Raw genomic sequence first — 19,224 nt, forward strand, 5'->3', positions numbered from 1 at the left:
ATTGCAGAACCCATGTAAGAACCCTACACAGTGTATGGTGATGGCACATGAATTGTGTATGCATTTATAGATACATGTTGAGTAATGCAATTGATGATTTTTCGCAAGACGGCGATTTTGACAGCTGGGTCCACACTTCGCAAAATGGTTTTCCTATGGGTGATTTTCGCAAGACAACAATTTCCCCCCATTGGAACGCATTAAATAGAATTCAATCCATTCCAATGGGAAACCACATTTCGCAAGACGATGTTTTCGCAAGACAGCGATTTTCACCACTGTATGTATGTACGTACGTACGTACGTACGTACGTATGTACGTACGTACGTATGTACGTATGTATGTGTGTATGTGTGTATGTATGTATGTATGTATGTATGTATGTATGTATGTATGTATGTATGTATGTATGTATGTATGTATGTATGTATGTATGTATGTATGTATGTACTGCCTTCATCCCCAAAAGGACCCAACTTCACTTTTTAGAAGATACCTTTATGGAAAGCACTTGAAGGAAGAAACAGTTTTAGGAGGACCAGCGTATAGAGAACTCCAAAAAAAAATTTTCTAAAACAACAAGCAGCAAAATTGAAACTGACTTAGGTATACTCTAAATTCTAAGTCTTATGTTGAATCCAGAAAAACAAAAATATATTTAAAAATCAGTGTTTTAGGCTGCTAAATAGTATTAAAAATAATCACACACCAACCTGAACAATGCTACAATATTTCCAGTGGCTTTTAACTGGTTCACGTCATTATCTCTTACTGGAGCGCACAGTTTTCCCATGGTGCTAATGACATAGTTCGCGAGGCCCTGGATGTCAACTGCATTGTGCTCTGCCTGCTGTCTTATGAGGTCTGCATCAAGGACTTCACAGATTTGACTCCGCATCCTATTTGCTCCAGGGTTCAAGAAAGAAAGAAGGATCTGCAACATTGAGAACACCAACCACCTAAGGCCTAGATTGGTAATGCAGACTTATGTACTAGGTAGAGGAGAAAAAGAACAAAAGGAATAGGGGTTCTGTAATTCCAGGATTTATATCTTAGAAGCAGAGCTTAGCAAAGTTTCTTTTAAAGACTACAATTGCCAGAATCCTCCAGCCACAATGGCCAATAGTTGCAGTGGCCCGGGTATTTCTCAAACTGTAATCCAAAAGAGTAACTTTTCTATTGTGTGGTTAGAAGGACGTTGACCAAATGTAGCATTTATTTTACCTTTCCATGTCATGATGGCCCTACTGAAATTCTCCATTTTAAAATAAACATTAATAATTAAATCTAACAAGTTTTAATTAAAGTTATTTATAATCATATGAAGACTCTACCTAATGCATCCTGCTTTAATTTGGAATTATATTAAATGATAGCCAGCATAGTGCAATGCTTAGAACAGTGGACCCAGATTACACAGCCTACTAAAGCAATGAAACTTGCTAAATGGGCCTGGACAAGTCACTATTTTACAAGTTAATAACCACAGGGCTAAAGGGATGACCAGAAATAACTGAGTATGCTGTTCTGAACTGTTTCAGGATGAGTATGGTATAGAGATTAACATAGTAAAGATAAAGGTTCCCCTTGACATTTACTCCAGTCGTGTCCGACTCTAGGGGGCGGTGCTCATCCCCATCTCCAAGCCATAGAGCCAGCATTTGTCCGTAGACAGTTTCTGTGGTCACGTGGCCAGTGCGGAATGCTGTTACCCTCCCACCAAGGTGGTACCTATTTATCTACTCGCATTTTTACATGCTTTCGAACTGCTAGGTTGGCAGGAGCTGGGACAAGTGATGGGAGCTCACTCCGTCACATGGATTCGATCTTACAACTGCTGGCCTTCTGACCTTGCAGCACAGAGGCTTCTGCAGTTTAACCCGCAGCACCACCACTAACAACTGCTAAGTCCTACTATGTAGAATGATGTTAGCTACCTAGGTTCAGTATCAGGACCTGGTATCCTGGATGGGGACTCAAGTCATGAGACTCAATGTCAAATAAGACTTAAGTCGCCCTGGTGACTTGATTCAGACTTGACACAGGGTTTGTTTTTTTTTTTAATTTTATGACTTGACGTGTGACTATAAACCCATCCTCTCCCTTTTTCTGGGGGGAGAAAACTTGTTTTTAATAGGAACTCAGACTTGGGGCTAGGGACTTGGTACCAAAGACTCAAACTTGGACTTGGTACTAAAGACTTGGACTCAGACCCCAAGACTTGCCAACTTTCCTGCCTGGTATCCAAGAGCCCAAGGCAGGGCCTACTGACCATCCTAGAGTGTAAGTGTGATGATTTTAGCTGTGACTTTTGAAAAACAACAACCTTGTGTTTAAAAAGGAAATGTCCAGCTAGGGAAACTGAGCTGCCATTATTTTCTGCCTTCCACTGGGTCCCAGACAAAAGGTCAAAAAGCCTACGCACCATGTTGGATGCAGGATTCTGGAAGGTTTAGTCCAAAAAAAGGAACTTTTCCATGGTCTGCCTTGACATTATAGCTGCTATAGCAGGGCCCCAGATACTGTGGGAAACATATATGTGCTGTAGCCATTGCCCTTTGGAACAGCACTTTCAACAGCAATGGAAGGCAAAGAGACATTTATTTTAAAATGTGATGTACCTCCTTGTAGCAGGTTGCCCCTGTTGCGTGATGAGCTTGCAGCCGAGTGAGGAAGCACCAGACACAAGAGGGGCACAGAGGAGGGCACTTTGCCAAGGGCTGCCATAAAGGTGACACTGCTTGTAGGACCACAATGTCATGAGAACGCAACATCCAAGAATTTATTTAACAGTCATTACACAACATGCCTTGAAGTTGAAATATATATAGTTTCAAATATTTTTCTTATTCCTTTTAGCTTATTAACAAACATTACAAGCTATACTGTTTGCAGGTTCACAGAATCAATGTCCCAGCTTAGAATGAGAGAGAAGGATTAGCCACCAGGTTAAACTGACCTCTTTAATTTCCTCAAACAGCTTGATAGCATGCTCATATTCTGGAGGATCTTCATTCAAGTCTTCTTCCAGACGATCCCAGAATGCTTGGTGCACAATTTGCTTTACTCTCCCAGGCAAGCTATTGTGGGGGTAAAGGGAAAATGTATTCAAAAGAGACATAATAGGATGAATTCTATAGTACATATCAACCAGTGAAATGCCAAAGGTAACTTTTGGTGGCAAATGGTCACAGGTTAAGAAGTCAGAATAGGCATTTAGTATTACATGTGATTGGCGTGTGCTGGAAAATAATTATGCTGTCTTCTAAACTTGCAGTAAATTGCTGTTGGCATTAAGCTGGCCAGATTGCGGATAGAGTTAACTATTACAAAAAGCAAATCAAGCATCTCTAATTGGAAGAAAAGTACAGTGGTGCCCCACTTAACGGTAACCCCACTTCACAACGAATCCGATTCACAACGATGTTTTTGCGATCACAAAACGATGTTTTAATGGGCAAAATCCGCTTTACGACAATCGGTTCCCTGCTTTGGGAACCGATTCTTCGCATTACGACAATCAAAACAGCTGATTGTCGGGTTTTCAAAATGGCCGCCAGCTGTTCAAAATGGCTCCCCACTGTGTTCAGGATGGATTTTTCACTGCACAGGCATCAGAAAATGGCCGTCCTATGGAGGATCTTCGCTGGACGCTGAGGTATTTCACCCATTGGAACGCATTGGACCAGTTTTCAATGCATTTCAATGGGCTTTTTTATTTCACTTGACGAGGATTTTGCTCTACAGCGATTTCGCTGGAACAAATTATCCTCATCAAGCGAGGCACCACTGTACCTGTAATAGATCTGTATTCCTGCTATGATACAGAAGAGCCTTGCCATGATGGCATGCCAAGAAATAAGGGTCATTTCCTCAGAAACAAAATATGGTAATGACAGGTATTTGAGGGCACGTAGGTCTTGAGTGTGCAATTAAGAACCATTAGCTTTACAAAAGAGCTGCTTCTAATTCGCTTATAGGAACTGGCCCAGTTGCATATTTTGAACTGTCTTGGAAAGGCTAGCTATTGGGAACATGAGGATGAGTACTTGCACTTTCAAATTTACCACTACTCAACTGTCTTTATAAGCTGCCTCTTAGCAGTGCCAGCCTAAAATCCACAGTACTGTATACATTTCATACATAGAAGCCTAAAAGTAACAAATAACTGCTTCTCCTTAATTAAAAAAAACTTTAAAGGAGTTCCTAGTGGTGTTCAAGCTACATGTGTCTTGCCAATATTTCTGAATATTTTTAGAACTGGTTCCTGCATTAGTAGCTTTAGCCCTTTTTAAGACGCTCTCCCACTTACCTGTTCTGAGGATGCTCAATGCATTCCAAATGGAAGTTCTCATTTACAGCAATTTCATGAGCAAGCGTCAAGTTTGATAAGTTCCTGGCTGCTGCCATCATTTCATCAAATGTAACTACTTTGGGAGGACTTGTTGCTGAAATAAAGGAATGACACGTACATCACACATGTATTCATAGGGTTGTTAGGACACCAGCCTCCAATTTCCTAAGGTTTCAGAACGATAGCCTGATACCAGAGGCAGGCCCATATAGTGTTGAAGAGGTGAGATGTGCAAAAGTTGGCAAATAGGAGACTTTTTCTAGGCTTTGAATTGCTACTGCGTCTGTCAAGGCTTGTGCAACAAGAAGAATCGTGAAAGATCATGCTGGTGCTCCATTTGTTGCCTTTTTCCAAATTTGACACATCTAAAAGACAGCAGTAGCTGTTAAAGATACTGCCCAAGCCTTAAAGCCATTCCTTCTCTTCCAGTGCTGCTCAGGCTGTGAAATTATATCCCTGCCTAGAGATATGAAGCGGCCCTGAAATTTCCCAAGACTTCAGCCAGTATCCTGACAGCTGGTAACCGTACCAGCTTAACATGAAAACAGTTTAAAAATTTATACTTTGCAGGGTTGCTTTGTAAGTGGCAATGTCAAAAACTGAGCCTGAGGATGGATATTCCCAAAGCAGCCACTCTTATCTTGCCAGCAACGGAAGAGCTGTTTCTCAGAAAAGGCCGACCACTGTCAGTGATGTTCTCCTTTAGGTATCTCCCTACACAGCAACTGATGGGGCTCCAGGACTCCTGTTGCATTGCCACTAAAGCTTGGAAATTACTTTTTGGGCTACAACTGTCCAACGGTCTGGCCAGGATTGCTGGGGGATTCTGTGAACTGTAGTTAAAAGGAAGGGTTTATGGAACTGCTTTTAAAAAAGGTTTTCCTAGCTCTAATTGCTACTTGCTTTGAGCCTCCTGTTGCTGCCAGCCATTTACATACCATCAAAAAGATGGATACGTACCACAAAAAAACAGAACAAACAGGTACTGATCTACATAAATGTTCATATCCACATTTACAGGTACTGATTAAGAATTGAATGGGGATTGGACTCAATGCCCTGATAGGCACCTTCCATTTCAATTATTCCATGATTCTAGAATTTATGAATCTCACTGTGTCTCATTCCAGAGTGAAACTAAGAGACAACCCCCCTTTCTGCCTCACAGATATATTTATCTGTGTGATTCCCTCACCCCCACCCAAGAAATCTCATAGGATTTCTCAGGACATTCACAGGTTTATTTTTTCCTGAAAAAAATGTCATTGTGCACAGGATTATTACAATTCCTGGTGCCTTTACTGCACAGGTTTCACCTGGAAAGGACAGAGGAAATGCCAGACTATGCATGATTTGCCCCAAAAAAGTAAATTAAGCTGTGCAAAATTTGGCCGTTTGTCTCCAAGGACAAGAGGCAAAAATCGAATGAACAAACAAATGTAAAAGAAAAATTAGATGGGATCACATTTTCACAGGAAGCCAGGAAAATGTGTTGGTGCAGCAAGATGTCTCTGTAGGGACTCTTGACATAGGAAGACTTAAAAAAACCCCACTGAAGACAACATAGTTTTGCAAGTACCTGCCATTCTCTGGTACAAATGCAAGTTCTATAATCAAAGATGAATTTTATAACTAAAACTTAAACAGAATCCTTGAGTGGCAAGGATAAAGTGATTTGTTCACCCACTAAGATCAGGTATTGCTTGGTATTAATAGGAGAACTCAAGGCTCCTACTCTTTGTTTTTAGACCATATGCAGGCTAGGCAGCCCTTCAAATGGAGGATGTCTTCAAAAGAAGATTACGCTATAGCCACCCGGCAAATAGAGGATTATCCTCCCTAAAAGAGGGCATGCAGTCACCCTAAAACCACTGCATAATCTGTCAAGATATACTGACACAGGAGGGGGGCCTGAAGGGGGGGGACCTTTGTTGTTGAGAGCCCTGTTATATTACAGCTCATTCTGTTTTGAAGAATCTGCACAGAAAAGTATCAAACACAGTGTGCATGTGTGTGAAATACAAGAAATAAAAATCACATGCATTTCACATGCCTGTACCACATAAAACTAACTTACAAGCTGGGGAGGTGGACTTGCTTGAAGAGTCACTGGTAAAACTCTGCCTGGAGTATTCAGAGTCGCTGGAAGATGAAGCTGCACTTTCAGAGAACCTTGAAGAATCACAGTTGCTGTTCTGCTCATCATTCAGAGGCATTTTGGCAAAGTGTACAAATCTGGAAATGGGGTTGGGCCACAATTTGAATTGGTTATTTTCGTTTCAGTAGACAGTCTAAGCTCCTAAGAGACTTTAAAATCAAGGGCGTTAAAATTTAAATCATGATAAACAAAGTTGTATTGTAAACCTAGATTCTATTCTCACAGGTAGAAATATTCCATGTATCTAAAGTAGGGATAAACAAAGCTTGCCTATTGAAAGGCTGCTCATTGGCTTCCTTTTGTTTGAAGATCATTTGGGCAATAAAATTATTCATGATGCTTGATCTTTGATTTCTGTAACAAATGATAAACTGGCGTATTATATAATCCTTCAGTGTTTTAGTAGGGGGTGGAAATCAAAGGAGATAAAAACTATGAGTAGTGTCTTTCTGTGATATTTGCATAAATATCATTAAATATTCTTAATATCAAATATTATTAGTAACAGTCATGGTAGTATACTATCTGTCTATGTAATGTTTTACAGTGTTACAGGTAACAGATAGGGCCTATATTCCCAAGGAGCTTGTAGTTTAGAATATACATTGGCTGAAATCCTGTTGCAGTTTGTAAACAGGCTGCCTGATACCAACATGGCCTTTATTTCAGCACCAAGTTAAAACCTGAAGCATTTCATAATAACAGAGATTATGGGCTGTGTTCAGTCCTTCAGCCTCTTGCAATATTGTTTTAACTGCTACACTATTTTAATCAAAAATGTTCAAACTGTTACAATCTATAGAATGTATGTGATTTCATTCGAAGGATTCATTGTATCCTAACTTGAGATCTGTTGATATTTGGTAGGTTGGAAATGTTTAATAAGCAAACAAAACCTTATACTGACCTATAAAAGCAAGCTGCTCACAGAACGAAACTATCACAGTTATGCAGAAATAGATGCCGTTCGCCTACAAAGAAAGAACCAGGAAGACAAGTGACTAAGTACAAAGACTTCAGCAATGATGCAGTGATCCTTCCAACATTCCTGTAAGGTGTATCAGTATTCTCTCTGTTTTGCGGATTGTGGAGAGGCAAGGCAAAGGCTGAAAAACAAAATCTTGAGGAAATTAGAACTGGGCATTCATCTGGTCACCAAGCATGGTGTAGCAGACAGAGGGGATGGTCTAAAACCCAGGAGTCCTGAGTCTGATTCCACGTTCAGCCATGAAAATGCACTGGAGGGATGGGGTAGCACTGATAAAGCCATTCCTCAAACATCTCAGTTATGAAAGCCTTGTTAGGATCCCTTAAGTGGGCTGCAACTTCATAGCCTATAACATGACATTCACCTGGTCAAATACTGAAAGGAAGAAGGCCAATTCACATGGTTAGAACAACAAAGAAATATCTGGAATTCTTCCACTCTTTATAATTAAATGTCTCAATTGCAAAAGTCTCGAATATTTTATCTTATATTTTCATTCTTTCTAGCAGCTACTGGTTTTTCCCCCCCAGATTCAAGCTCAAGCCAAATCATTCAGAGGAATTTCATAATGCAGAAAAGCCAGATCACATGGGTTTGTGTGGCTTCTGGGGCACCAGAAAAAAATCCAGATGGAATTATGAATGACAGCCCACAGGGCCCAGAGGGGATCCTCCTCTTCCTCCATCTGGTTCAATTCTCCCCTCCCAGCTGATGTATTTTTGGCAGTTACTCTGAAGCATAAGCGCTCCTACTGTGCCATCTTCTATATCTCCCCATGACAGTAGGGTTTATGATTCAGTGAGAGAACAAACAGTAGACAAATGACAGTACACTGTTAACACCAGAATTGGACTGTCCAGATATTAATTACTTAAAATTGCAGGGTTTATTAGCTGTCTGTCGGAACTGTTTCTAGGGCAGAAGTCAGGGTATGTTAGGAAACATATCTTTATAGGAAAACTGAACTATCAATATATATATATATACTATAGTGTGTGCTACGAAGATCTCTATTTAAACCCTTAGAGATGCACTGGAATTTGTGTAGGTAGGCTCCTTCAGCAATATCCCTCTCCAACCTTCCTTGTAGTTCCTCTTTTTTTTCTAGAACAGCCACTTTGATTATCATAACAGGGGCAAAAATTCTCTTGTGAAATTTACACCCACATAAAATAAACAATTTCAGTGTACTGGCAGCCTGCCCCCAATTAGAGTCCCTGCTGTGAGTTCTCATGTGATTCCTTGTTGTGTGCAAGTCAGGTGGCTCTGTACGTAAGCCAGAACCAAAGCAGAGACTCCTTAATGACTAATTAAATAATCCCTGGTTGAAGGGTCTTTAATTTGACACTAATTGAAGAGTCCCAACTAAAACTCCAGGTCATGCATGAAACAATCTGACTTGTGCACAACAAAAAATGTATCAAGAATTGCACTGGGGAATCTAATTACCAATGATCTGTCATTGTGGTGACATCATGTTACTTATGCTGGCATAAATCACACCAGAGGATTTTGGCCAGAGTGGCCTAGGAAGATTAAATGTTCTGAAACTGATCTCTCCAAGTTGTCTTCTTGGAATCAGGGTTATGTCAATTCATTATTTTGTGCAAAGATTGTCCCCTTTGTCCTATGCCGAATACAGAGGGGCACTGTTAGCAGAATATAGCACAAATCACATTAGAGAATGCATGAGCAAATAAGCCTGTGATGGTGTAGCTGAAATTGTTAGGATCCTTAATAGTTCTGCCAGTGTAGATATAGGGATATACAGTGGTGCCTTGCTTGACAATGTTAATTCGTTCCAGCGAAATCGCTGTAGAACGAAAACATCGTCAAATGAAATTTTAAAAATCCCATTGAAACGCATTGAAAACCCATTCAATGCGTTCCAATGGGCTGAAAAACTCACCGTCCAGCGAAGATCCTCCATACGGCAGCCATTTTCGGTGCCTGTATAGCAAGGAATCCGTCCTAGAAAACAGCGGGGGGGGGGCATTTTGAAAGCTGGCAGCCATTCTGAAACCCGATGGTCAGCTGTTTGCTGATCATCGTAAAGCGAAAAATCAGTTCCCAAAACAGGGAAACGATCAACGTGAAGCGAAATTCCCCCATTTAAAACATCGTTTTGCGATCGCAAAAACATCGACGTAATGTGGATTCGTCGTAGAGCAGGGTAATCATCCAGCGGGGCACGACTGTAACTAGTATCTAGGGTTGAAGTGAGTTTTTGTTCCTATCGCCTTTTCCTGTTGTGTTGCATGTTGTATATCACCAATTGTTTAAAACTGGGGGCTATCTGTGGGATGTACAGTACTGGCCTGACACCCAAAGCATAGGAAAGGGAAGTATTATTGTGCACTGTGAGTTGCAGACTGTTGATGACTGGTCTTACTGGTCTCCACTGGGAGATGTAGATGGGGTCCTCTCATTCTCTCTTATGGATCTCACAGCTTTTTATTCCTGGTTGTCAATCTAACTCTGTCTTTTTGCTTTTTCACCATGTTGAGTGAATACTGCTGTGTAAGAAATTTAGTTATATCAGAAGGGCTAGCTGTATATAAAGGACTTGGTGGTGAGTTCTGGGTAGTCATTTGAGGCATGTAAGTATGTGTAATGGTTGGTGGATTTCCGGTACAACATAGTGCTTGCATGTCCCTTGTACAGTTGGGCAAGGTGTCCAGAAAGTGTCTTTGTTGTGTAGACTAATCCAGTCTCAGGTTGATGGAGAGATGAAAGTTACTAAAGGGATGATGGAACTTCTCTAACAATTCTTTGCCATGAGTCCAGATAACAAAATATGTTGTTAATGAATCTCACATAGAGGAGAGGTTTCTGGGTACAGGAATGGAAAACATTTTGTTCCAGGTTTGTTTGTTTTTTAATTAAACTCCCAGAACCCTTCAGTGTAGGATTTTTGGTACTATAGTTCAATAGTATAACTTTTCTAAGCTCTAGTTTGGCAGCAAACAGTTCTCACTTCTACTCTTGCTAACAAATAACCACTAGTTTAATAATAAATTTTCAACTGCAGGTGCTGACCACCATAGCCCTTATAGTCATGCTATCAAGGAGAATTCAAAAGATTCACTTAACAGGAATACTGGGCATTGTCTAGCTATTTGTCTATTTGTGTATGTTTGCATTATACCACAGATAATTCACAACATTACATTTTTCCTGGAAAAATCATTTTCCCTGATATTGTGCAAATTGCAGCTAAGGTCAGAAGAAACAAGGACATCTAAGGAGTTGACAGAACTGATCTAAAATCCCAGCAGTATGAGTTGATAAGTGTTCATTACAACACTTCAAACTATACCATAATGAAATTTAAAAAACTGGACTGGCACCTACCTTACAGCATTATCGGCTGTATGAAATATTTGACAATATTTAATCATGGCCAAATGACTAGGCAGGGAACTGACCAGTCAGTTGACAATATTTGCTCAGCCAATTAAATGGTACACAAGCCCAACTGATAGGAAGGTCACCCAACAAGTTCAAAATGTTCCAGCAACCTTTCCACACCAATTCTGTTCTTTAGTGACTAAGGTAATACCCACTCTCTTCTTTAAGGAACCAGTGATATGAAAAGTAATTAATAATACTTTTACCCTGATAATAGAGAATAAGTTCTTGTCCTCAGGACATAATGTGACAAATGCAGTTCACGTTCTAAGGAAGACTAATAATTTCCAGGGTAGGCCATGTGACTATGAATATGTACTAACCAGGTACTTGACACACGTGTAGGACAGGAAGCAAATATGTCACCATCCCATTTAAAGCTACATGTGGAATTTAAACAGTCACCATGCAATTACTCAAACTATGTCCTACCTGTGGACAAATTGCCAGAATTAGATACAGTATATTGTTTATTAGCAAGAACCTTGCCAAAGTCCCTTACCATATCCACACTGTAGTAAACATGTTATACTTACAAGCATGTTATGGTACATGGCAGATCTCTTTCATCTCACAGCTTTAAAGAACCATGACAATTCATGGTGGAACTTAAACCACAAATCTGGTGCTTTCAGAGCTTGGACATTTACTTTTTGGACTACGGTTCTCAAGAGTCCCCTAGCCAGTAGGAGCATAGGTTTTGCTAGCTGAGGGACTCTAGGAATTCAAACAAAACCAAAGCGAAATAAGAGACTCCCCTCCCCCTTCTTTGCTTTTGTTTTGTATTGTGTTTCTTGTTGAAATGCTCACACAGATTAACATGGCTACAACTCTGAAAACTAGTCTAAAATGTTATTCTTTCAAGCTCTGCCTTCTGTTTTGATGCACCGACACAATTAAAATATAAAACCTCTCTGTCTCAAAGCACGCATGTTCCTGTACACAGCAAACATGTCCACTTTTTTACTCCCTCCTGGCCTGCAACATGAGCACATCCACTGCAGCTGCAAACTAACACAGTATGATTCATTGTCATGGACACTAAAGAATTCATTTTATTCTTGGGCAATAACTAGACCAGCAGCAGCACAGATCAGCCTACAGAAGAAAAGCTATTTTGACAAAGCCAAACCTAGTTCTTTAAAAGGTCAAGTGATGTGCTGAAACTGTGCCTGAGTTGCACCATTTCATACTGCATGTCTGGAGGAAGTGAAGATTGCACTCGTGATAGGTAATAAATCATTCCAAAACATAGGTGACTAGCACATAGAAAGCTTTTCATGGAAGAGAATTCCATTGTGTGAATCCAAGGTTGAAATCTGAGATGGTGCTATCACTCCATCTGTTAGAACTACACACAGTGCCCAAGTGGTTAGGAGACAATTGCCCATTTCACAGTTTTGTGTTCCAGTATAATTTGGAACAGGTATATGATTCAATGGCTTTCAAGATGACAAATTCTGTCATGTGTATCAGCATAGTGGAACGCTTTATACTTTATGAACAAACTGTGTATCACCTGATGTTGTTGGACTACAACACGACCTGGGGTTCAAATCCCAGGTAGCCGGCTCAAGGTTGACTCAGCCTTCCATCCTTCCGAGGTCGGTAAAATGAGTACCCAGCTTGCTGGGGGGGCAATGTGTAGCCTGTATAATTAAATTGTAAACCGCCCGGAGAGTGCTTGTAGTGCTATAGGGCGGTATATAAGTCAAAAAAAAAAAAGTTTGCCATTCATACTCATTGCCTATGTTGGCAAGGCTAGCATCAGGAGGACCACATTTTGCCCACTCCTGCTGGAAAGTCACAGATATTTAGATATTTCCATTGTTCCCACTTGATTATTCACAACGGTATCTTAAGATGTCCACTGCCATCAGTGGTAGTAGCGAGAACACATTTTTCCAGATATCTTTTAGAACCATCTGCCAATTGAGGATCTTGGACATAGTTGTGTTGGCATGGGGAGCATTTTATTTGGTTTGTATTTCTAAACATAGAAACCTAATTGGTACAAATAGACAAGATCTCAGATACCCTTTGGATGGCTTTAAACATAAAATGCCGTTCTTTGCTCAAAAATACGCATATAAAACAGGTGTTTTAGGGAAATTTGTCTACAGTGATTTTTAAAAAATACAGACTGATACAGATACTGAGTGGAACAAAACTGTGACTGAATACAAGTAAAATCATTACAGACAGGAAATAAAGTAGCTCCCTGCTCCTTGCTGCCAACTCTAGCACTCGGCAGAACTCTATACTGCACAAAGTTGCGGTCCATACATATTTGACACAGTGATCTATTAAGGGGCTGAAAATAGGTGCAAGGCAGGAGCTGAAAAAAGATCAAGGACTCTATGTGTTTCAGTTATGGAGCTTGACGGACACATACAGTACTATGTACGTACATCTGAAGTGTCCTAATTGCACTGGGAAATCAGATATCCTGGATTATTTTTAAAGATAGATCTTGAAACAGAACCTGACATTCCCATCATTATACTGTTCATTTTAAATAAACAACAACGTAATAACACTGTTTACATTTTTTCAGTGTATGTATAAGTTACTCAAGTAGTTGCGATGAACTACATTAAAACCAGAATGAGCAAGATGTTTTCAGGGCACATAGGTACACTTATCATGGTTTTCTACCTCAGTCTTAATTAGAAGCTAGGCTATATAATGGATATCTTGTCGACTCGTTTACGTCCTTACCTGGTCAAACGTTGCTCCTCACACAGAATCTGGTACAGGTCATTGGGAGCTATGCTTTTCAACACCTTGTGCATGTAAGATGACAAAGAAGGTGCTAGAAGATCTATGGGGTGAGATAAAGAAAAGAAAATTAGTGAGCCATGTCTTTATTGTGCACTCCACCTATGGGCAAAAGGGCTGCCTTATCTATTTGGGGCAGGAATAAAGAGGAAGAGATGAATTTCTGTTTGAGTTTAGACTATTATACCCTCTTACTGTCATTTCTGTGAAAAGAGCTGTGGGCACCTCAGGGCTGAGATGACCAAAGCTTTGACTAAGGACACCAAAATTTAGAGGGTGCAAACATTTGCTGCTGGAAGGGCATAAACTCCCCTGCTCTTAGCGCACATGACCACCTTTAGCCATTCCTCCCCATGCAGAAGGCAAGTGAAAGATGAAGGCTCACTGCATTACTAATATGGCCATTACATGCTCAGACCCTGGTCCTACTCTCTGGCTCTCCATTTTCTCTACATGTACACCAATCTCACATGACTAATAATACAGCAAAGCCCAGAAAACAAATTTCAGTTCCATACATCAGGCACAAACTCTGAAGTAATGTCTATTTCTGTGGCAGTTTGTATCCTTCCTGCTGGAGTGTACCAAGTGCTTAAACTAGTAGATTAATCTATATAATTCATCTCTCACAATTTCAGTAAAATGAATACAGTGGACCCTCTACTTACGGAACTAATCCGTATTGGAATGGTGGCTGCAAGTCAAAAAGTCTGTAGGTTGAATCTCCATTGACCTACAATGCATTGAAAACCAATTAATCCCATAGTTTTTATTCTATTTTTTTCCATTTTGGTTTTTTTCTGGTCTGTAAGTCGATTCTCCGGCTGCAAGTCGAATCTAAATTTTGTAGCCAGAGAAGTCTATAACTTGAAAAGTCTGTAAGTTGAGCCGTCTGTAAGTCAAGGGTCCACTGTACTGCAAGGGTGGCAAGTATAAAGTTATTAAACTAATTTGCCCACAACTGCAGTAAAGGTAAAGACACTGTGTGGATACAGATACCGAGAATCCCATAGTTTCACAATTCCACCAATTGTACCTGACACATGGCATCACATACCAGCAAATGGCTTGGTGCTTACTTCTTCTAAGAGAGTATTTCAACATTGTTTTTTTTTTAAAGTAGAAAGTAGAAATAAATAAATAAATAAATTTCTTGTTCTACACTGAATAACACAATACTGACCAAAATGGGAGGTAGCTCAACAGGTATCAGGAAGGCTCTGCTACTCAAGCCTGGAGGGCTCACAGTCTGTGTGCTTGTAACTCAGCCAGTGCATAGGCAATTCACTAAGATCTTGCCCTTCCTTTTTACCATCCTCTCCATCACACCTTTTACCACCTTTATTTACCATCTGTTTTAATTTAATTTACAGTGGTGCCTCGCTAGACGATGATAATCTGTTCCACTGAAATCGCTGTTTAGCGACATCATTGTCTAGCGAAAAGCATTTCCCCATTGGAATGCATTGAAACCTGTTTAATGCGTTCTAATGGGGAAGAATCGTCGTTGTCTAGCGAAGCCCGGCCATAGAAAAGCCACTTTGTGAACCGCCAATCAGCTGTTTTGCGAAGCTTAGGTCCCGAAAACACCTGTTTGCGAGCACGGAGGGAGCTGTCAAAATCATCGTCTAGTGAAAATCAGTTTGCGAAGCAGGGACCAAACATTGTCCAGCAAAATTCCCCCATAGGAATCACTGTTTTGCGAATTGCTATAGCAATCGCAAAAAGCCAATGTCTAGTGAAAAAACTATCATGCAGGGTAACTGTCTAGCGAGGCACCACTGTATCCTATTTAGTTATGCATTAATTTATTTTTTATCGTGTTTTAATATTGTTTCTAATACTGTTGTTAGCCACCCAGAGTGGCCTGGTTGCCAGATGGTGTGGGATATAAACAAATAAACAAACAAACAACTTACACAAGGACAGAGTAAGTTATGGATTGCCTTGGGGAACCTGTATGACACTCCCCCCCCCCCCCCCGCAGCCAGCTCCTTCAGTTCTTTCTGGTCTTCCAGCTGAGGACGACAAACATCTCAATTTCTAACAATATGTGTTTCTTTGTAGGCCATTTAAAGAACATTCACCCATTAATCAGAGTGCAGGAATAAAGTCGTCCCCCCTATTAAAGAGCTGTGTTCCCTTGTAGGTAATTAGAGATGTGCAGATGTGTATTTTGAATTACTGTACATCTTCCAAAATTCTCCAGGAAATTCCTCCACACTGACCGGTGCATTCTGGGAGCTAAGTCTAAAACATAAACCTACACAGCTCTGCATTAATCTGTCAGAAGGCATAAGCTAATGGTCCAAGGGGGTCTATAGCCAAAAATAGGGGAAAGAAGTCCTCCCTTCCTTCCTTTGCACCAGAACCTTTCCCTACCCTTCCTGCAGGTTACCAGGAGAGACAGACTGCCCTTGCTAGAGTATGGAGCCAATCATTTGCGAATTAGGCCATGGACAGCACATAACATTAACCTATATTTTGGGTTATGGTGACAATTTTATAAGCATTATATGAGCTTCAAGGACATTACAACTTATTGATTATTCTACAGAAGGCATACAGTTTAGTAGGCTTAGAGTTCTGCTAAGTTCTTCCTCAGTTTCCCTTAGGGCTGCAACACAGATGATATAGAAAATCCATAAATGGCTCTTGCCCATTTAAAAGCAGCTGCAGGCCGATATTCATTTTGTCAGGATGACAGCACTGCAGGCTTGAACCCACCCAACCCAGTCTGTTTTCTACATCTGAACTCCTACAGTTCTGTTTTCAGATGCCAATTAAAAACTTTTTATTGTACACATCTATTTGTACAAGCTTTCAGGAATAAACAAGTATTCAGTTTGCCTTTAACCTTTGCTTTTATAGTGTTTATAGCAGACATTTTAATTTGCGATTTCAGATACTTGCAATTTTAGAGTGTGTGATTTGTCATTTTAGGTACTGGTAACTTGTGACAGTAACAGTTTTAGATTGTTTTGCAATTCTGCAAACTTCACCTCCCCTTGTTGCTCAGTGCTCTCTGTTTGTCTTCAATTGGAGACATGCAGTATACAGATGATCTTCACTCACCACCTGTATATTGCATGGCAAAAATGATAGTCAGTACCTTACTTCTGCTCCATACTCCTTGTCTTCAGTTCTTTAGCATAGATGTGTTTCCAAACTTGCAATATTCTACCTCCAGTCTGTCCAAGCAGCCTTGTGACCCAATAAGTATTCCTATAGTTTAGGATTACCACATTGGCAACTTCAGTTTAGATGGACTCATTAGTTCTCTTTACTGAACTAATCACAAATCTGCGTCAGCAATGGTTTACTACTCTGCCATTGAAGACATATGGCCAGATTAGGACTTCCGTGATGTCTCTGGTTCTTTTTATGCCTGTGCCTGCTTTTCTGCCTATCTCTGAACAGGGCATTACTATACAGTTGCATTGTTTTCAGCTGATTTCTCTACGCTAAAGTACAATGGCAGGAAAAATAAACAGCATCAATACACCCAGTAGTTAGCTTCTCTCTCCATTATACGCCTATTCTAAACAAAATGAAAACTTTGCTTCAGAACATTGGAAGTCTCAAATCCACTACTCATTTTCTAAAGAACAGCATATGGTGTCAAATACATAAGTAGGCACAATGGAACTTGCACTATCAAATATGCCCACTCAGGATTCTAATCACAAATCCTCCATTCTCCTGCTTTCCTTAGCATCCTTCCTTTTATCAATTAACATTATGAGACATTAAGTATGCTCAGGTCCATGGGGTCACGAAGAGTCGGACACGACTAAACGACTAAATGAACGAAACGAACGAAAGTATGCTCAGTCCCCAGCATTGTAGAAATTCTCCCATCTTTAAACCCCCACCCCACCCCCATTTTTGCTCCTACAGAAATCATGGAGCTGTCTCAAGCCTCCATGGATGCTGCCTGTCTGGCTATATATCAGTAGCACCCACAAGTGGGAAATGACTTTATTATTAATATGCAGGACAGGGCTGAATTAGAAAGAAAACAACAACAACATTCAAGATGGTGCTACCTCTACTTCAGGGATTTTCACCCGAGGACTATTTGTCAATGACTTTGATCTCATCCACAGAGATCAGCCAGGTGAAATTCTACCCTAGCATACATCCTGAAAAAAGGCATTTTCATTTACCCTCCGCGGAACTTTAAATGTTATTTGGGAAACCTTTCCACTGGCGGCAGCAAGAAGGGAGAAGCACGATTCGGAAGAGAGGTCCGGAGAACCAGTCTGCCCAATTGTCAACGTCTCCTCCTGTCCCCCCCCCCCGACCCGAACCCCAAGTCTTCCCTTGCTCAGCTCCCCCGCTCCGAGATTGGGCAGCAGCGCCTCTCTCTTGCACGGCTTCTCCAGCCCTCCTCGTCCCGGGACGCCCCTTCCCGGTCTTGCAAGCGGAGCTCCCGGGGCTCAGAGGGCTCCTCCTCCTCCTCCTCCATCTGGTTCAGTTCTCCCCTCCCCGCCGAGATATTTTTGGCAGTTACTCTGAAGCACAAGCGCTTTGGCACTTTCTGGTCAAAACAAAGCCACCGTTTCCAAGGCAAGCTTTTCAAAACACACACATACACACGTTCCCTTCCGCTCCCTCTCCGGCGACTACTGTCTCGGGGAAAGGAGGGGGGGGGGAGAGATGCTGCTACACCCCGAGCCTTGCTGGAAAACACTGCCCGTTCCCCGAGTTCACACGCCACGAGAGACTCGCGCGCACGAAGGGGGATGATGGGGGGGGCCGCGCGCGTGCGAATGGGGGTGTGTGTCAGAGAACAAAGCGAGCCCAAAAAAGAATTTGGGGTCCTGGCGAAGGAGAACAGCGGGACAGCAATATATAAACATCCAAAAAATAATTGCCCGGGTTCTGTAATTAGGCTTGCAATGAGCGACGCGCTGCCCTCGCTCATGGCGGGAGGGAATCGGTGTGCGTGCGTGTTTGTGTGTCTCCCCCCCCCCCCACTCCCGCACCGCTCAGTATAAGCTGCGATCCGAGGCACGATTACTTCGGAGTAAAGTCTCACTGACCTCCCCCCTCGGCAAAAAAAAGCAAAACAGGAGGGCTGAGCGCCATACAGGGTTCTATGTTTTTCCAAATTGGAGGGGGGGGGGGGAGAGAAATAACCTGCCTTGGGAGAAAAATTGAGAAGAAAAAAAATGTCACCTTGATTTCCCCCCCCCTTCCCCAGCTGCCCCGAACACAAGCCACGACCGGAAAGGAGAAGCGGGGGGGGGGGGGGGGAAACAGCTACACAATCCCAAACAAGAAAGAAAAGGAGACACACACACACACACACTCCTCATTGACTCACCCGAAGAGAAGTCCCTTTAGGAGTGAGAGATCTGTATTCTCCTCGCGGGAGGCAGGCTTTTCTTTGCAGCCGCTCAGCTGTTCCCACCGGGGGTTTAACCCGCTCTCCTCCTCCTCCTCCCTCTTATTTAGTGAGACATCGTCCTTGGTTGTCTATTAGCAGCTGCCTGGACGCTTCCACTTCCCCAAGGGAGAGGGGG

At 41.5% G+C, this 19,224-nt stretch overlaps 1 protein-coding gene across 3 annotated transcripts in view; it reads right to left on the reverse strand.

The window, feature by feature from the left end:
- TCP11L2 (t-complex 11 like 2) overlaps positions 1 to 19,224 on the reverse strand; it is a 28,398-nt gene extending 9,174 nt beyond the window's left edge. The window contains exons 1-8 of one of the 3 annotated variants that reach the window (XM_078376208.1): positions 19,026 to 19,203; positions 13,634 to 13,736; positions 9,411 to 9,472; positions 7,421 to 7,619; positions 6,433 to 6,590; positions 4,314 to 4,449; positions 2,961 to 3,081; positions 715 to 935 (exon numbers count right to left, since the gene is read on the reverse strand). In XM_078376208.1, the coding sequence (XP_078232334.1) occupies positions 715 to 935; positions 2,961 to 3,081; positions 4,314 to 4,449; positions 6,433 to 6,571 (617 nt within the window). In that variant the 5' untranslated portion in view covers positions 6,572 to 6,590; positions 7,421 to 7,619; positions 9,411 to 9,472; positions 13,634 to 13,736; positions 19,026 to 19,203. Of the gene's footprint in view, positions 1 to 714; positions 936 to 2,960; positions 3,082 to 4,313; positions 4,450 to 6,432; positions 6,591 to 7,420; positions 7,620 to 9,410; positions 9,473 to 13,633; positions 13,737 to 19,025 lie in introns of all 3 variants that reach the window. The other 2 variants (XM_020803638.3, XM_020803639.3) reach the window with 2 other exon arrangements.

The sequence above is a fragment of the Pogona vitticeps genome, chromosome 5 (genome assembly GCF_051106095.1).
Source record: "Pogona vitticeps strain Pit_001003342236 chromosome 5, PviZW2.1, whole genome shotgun sequence".
NCBI classification, from domain to species: domain Eukaryota; kingdom Metazoa; phylum Chordata; class Lepidosauria; order Squamata; family Agamidae; genus Pogona; species Pogona vitticeps.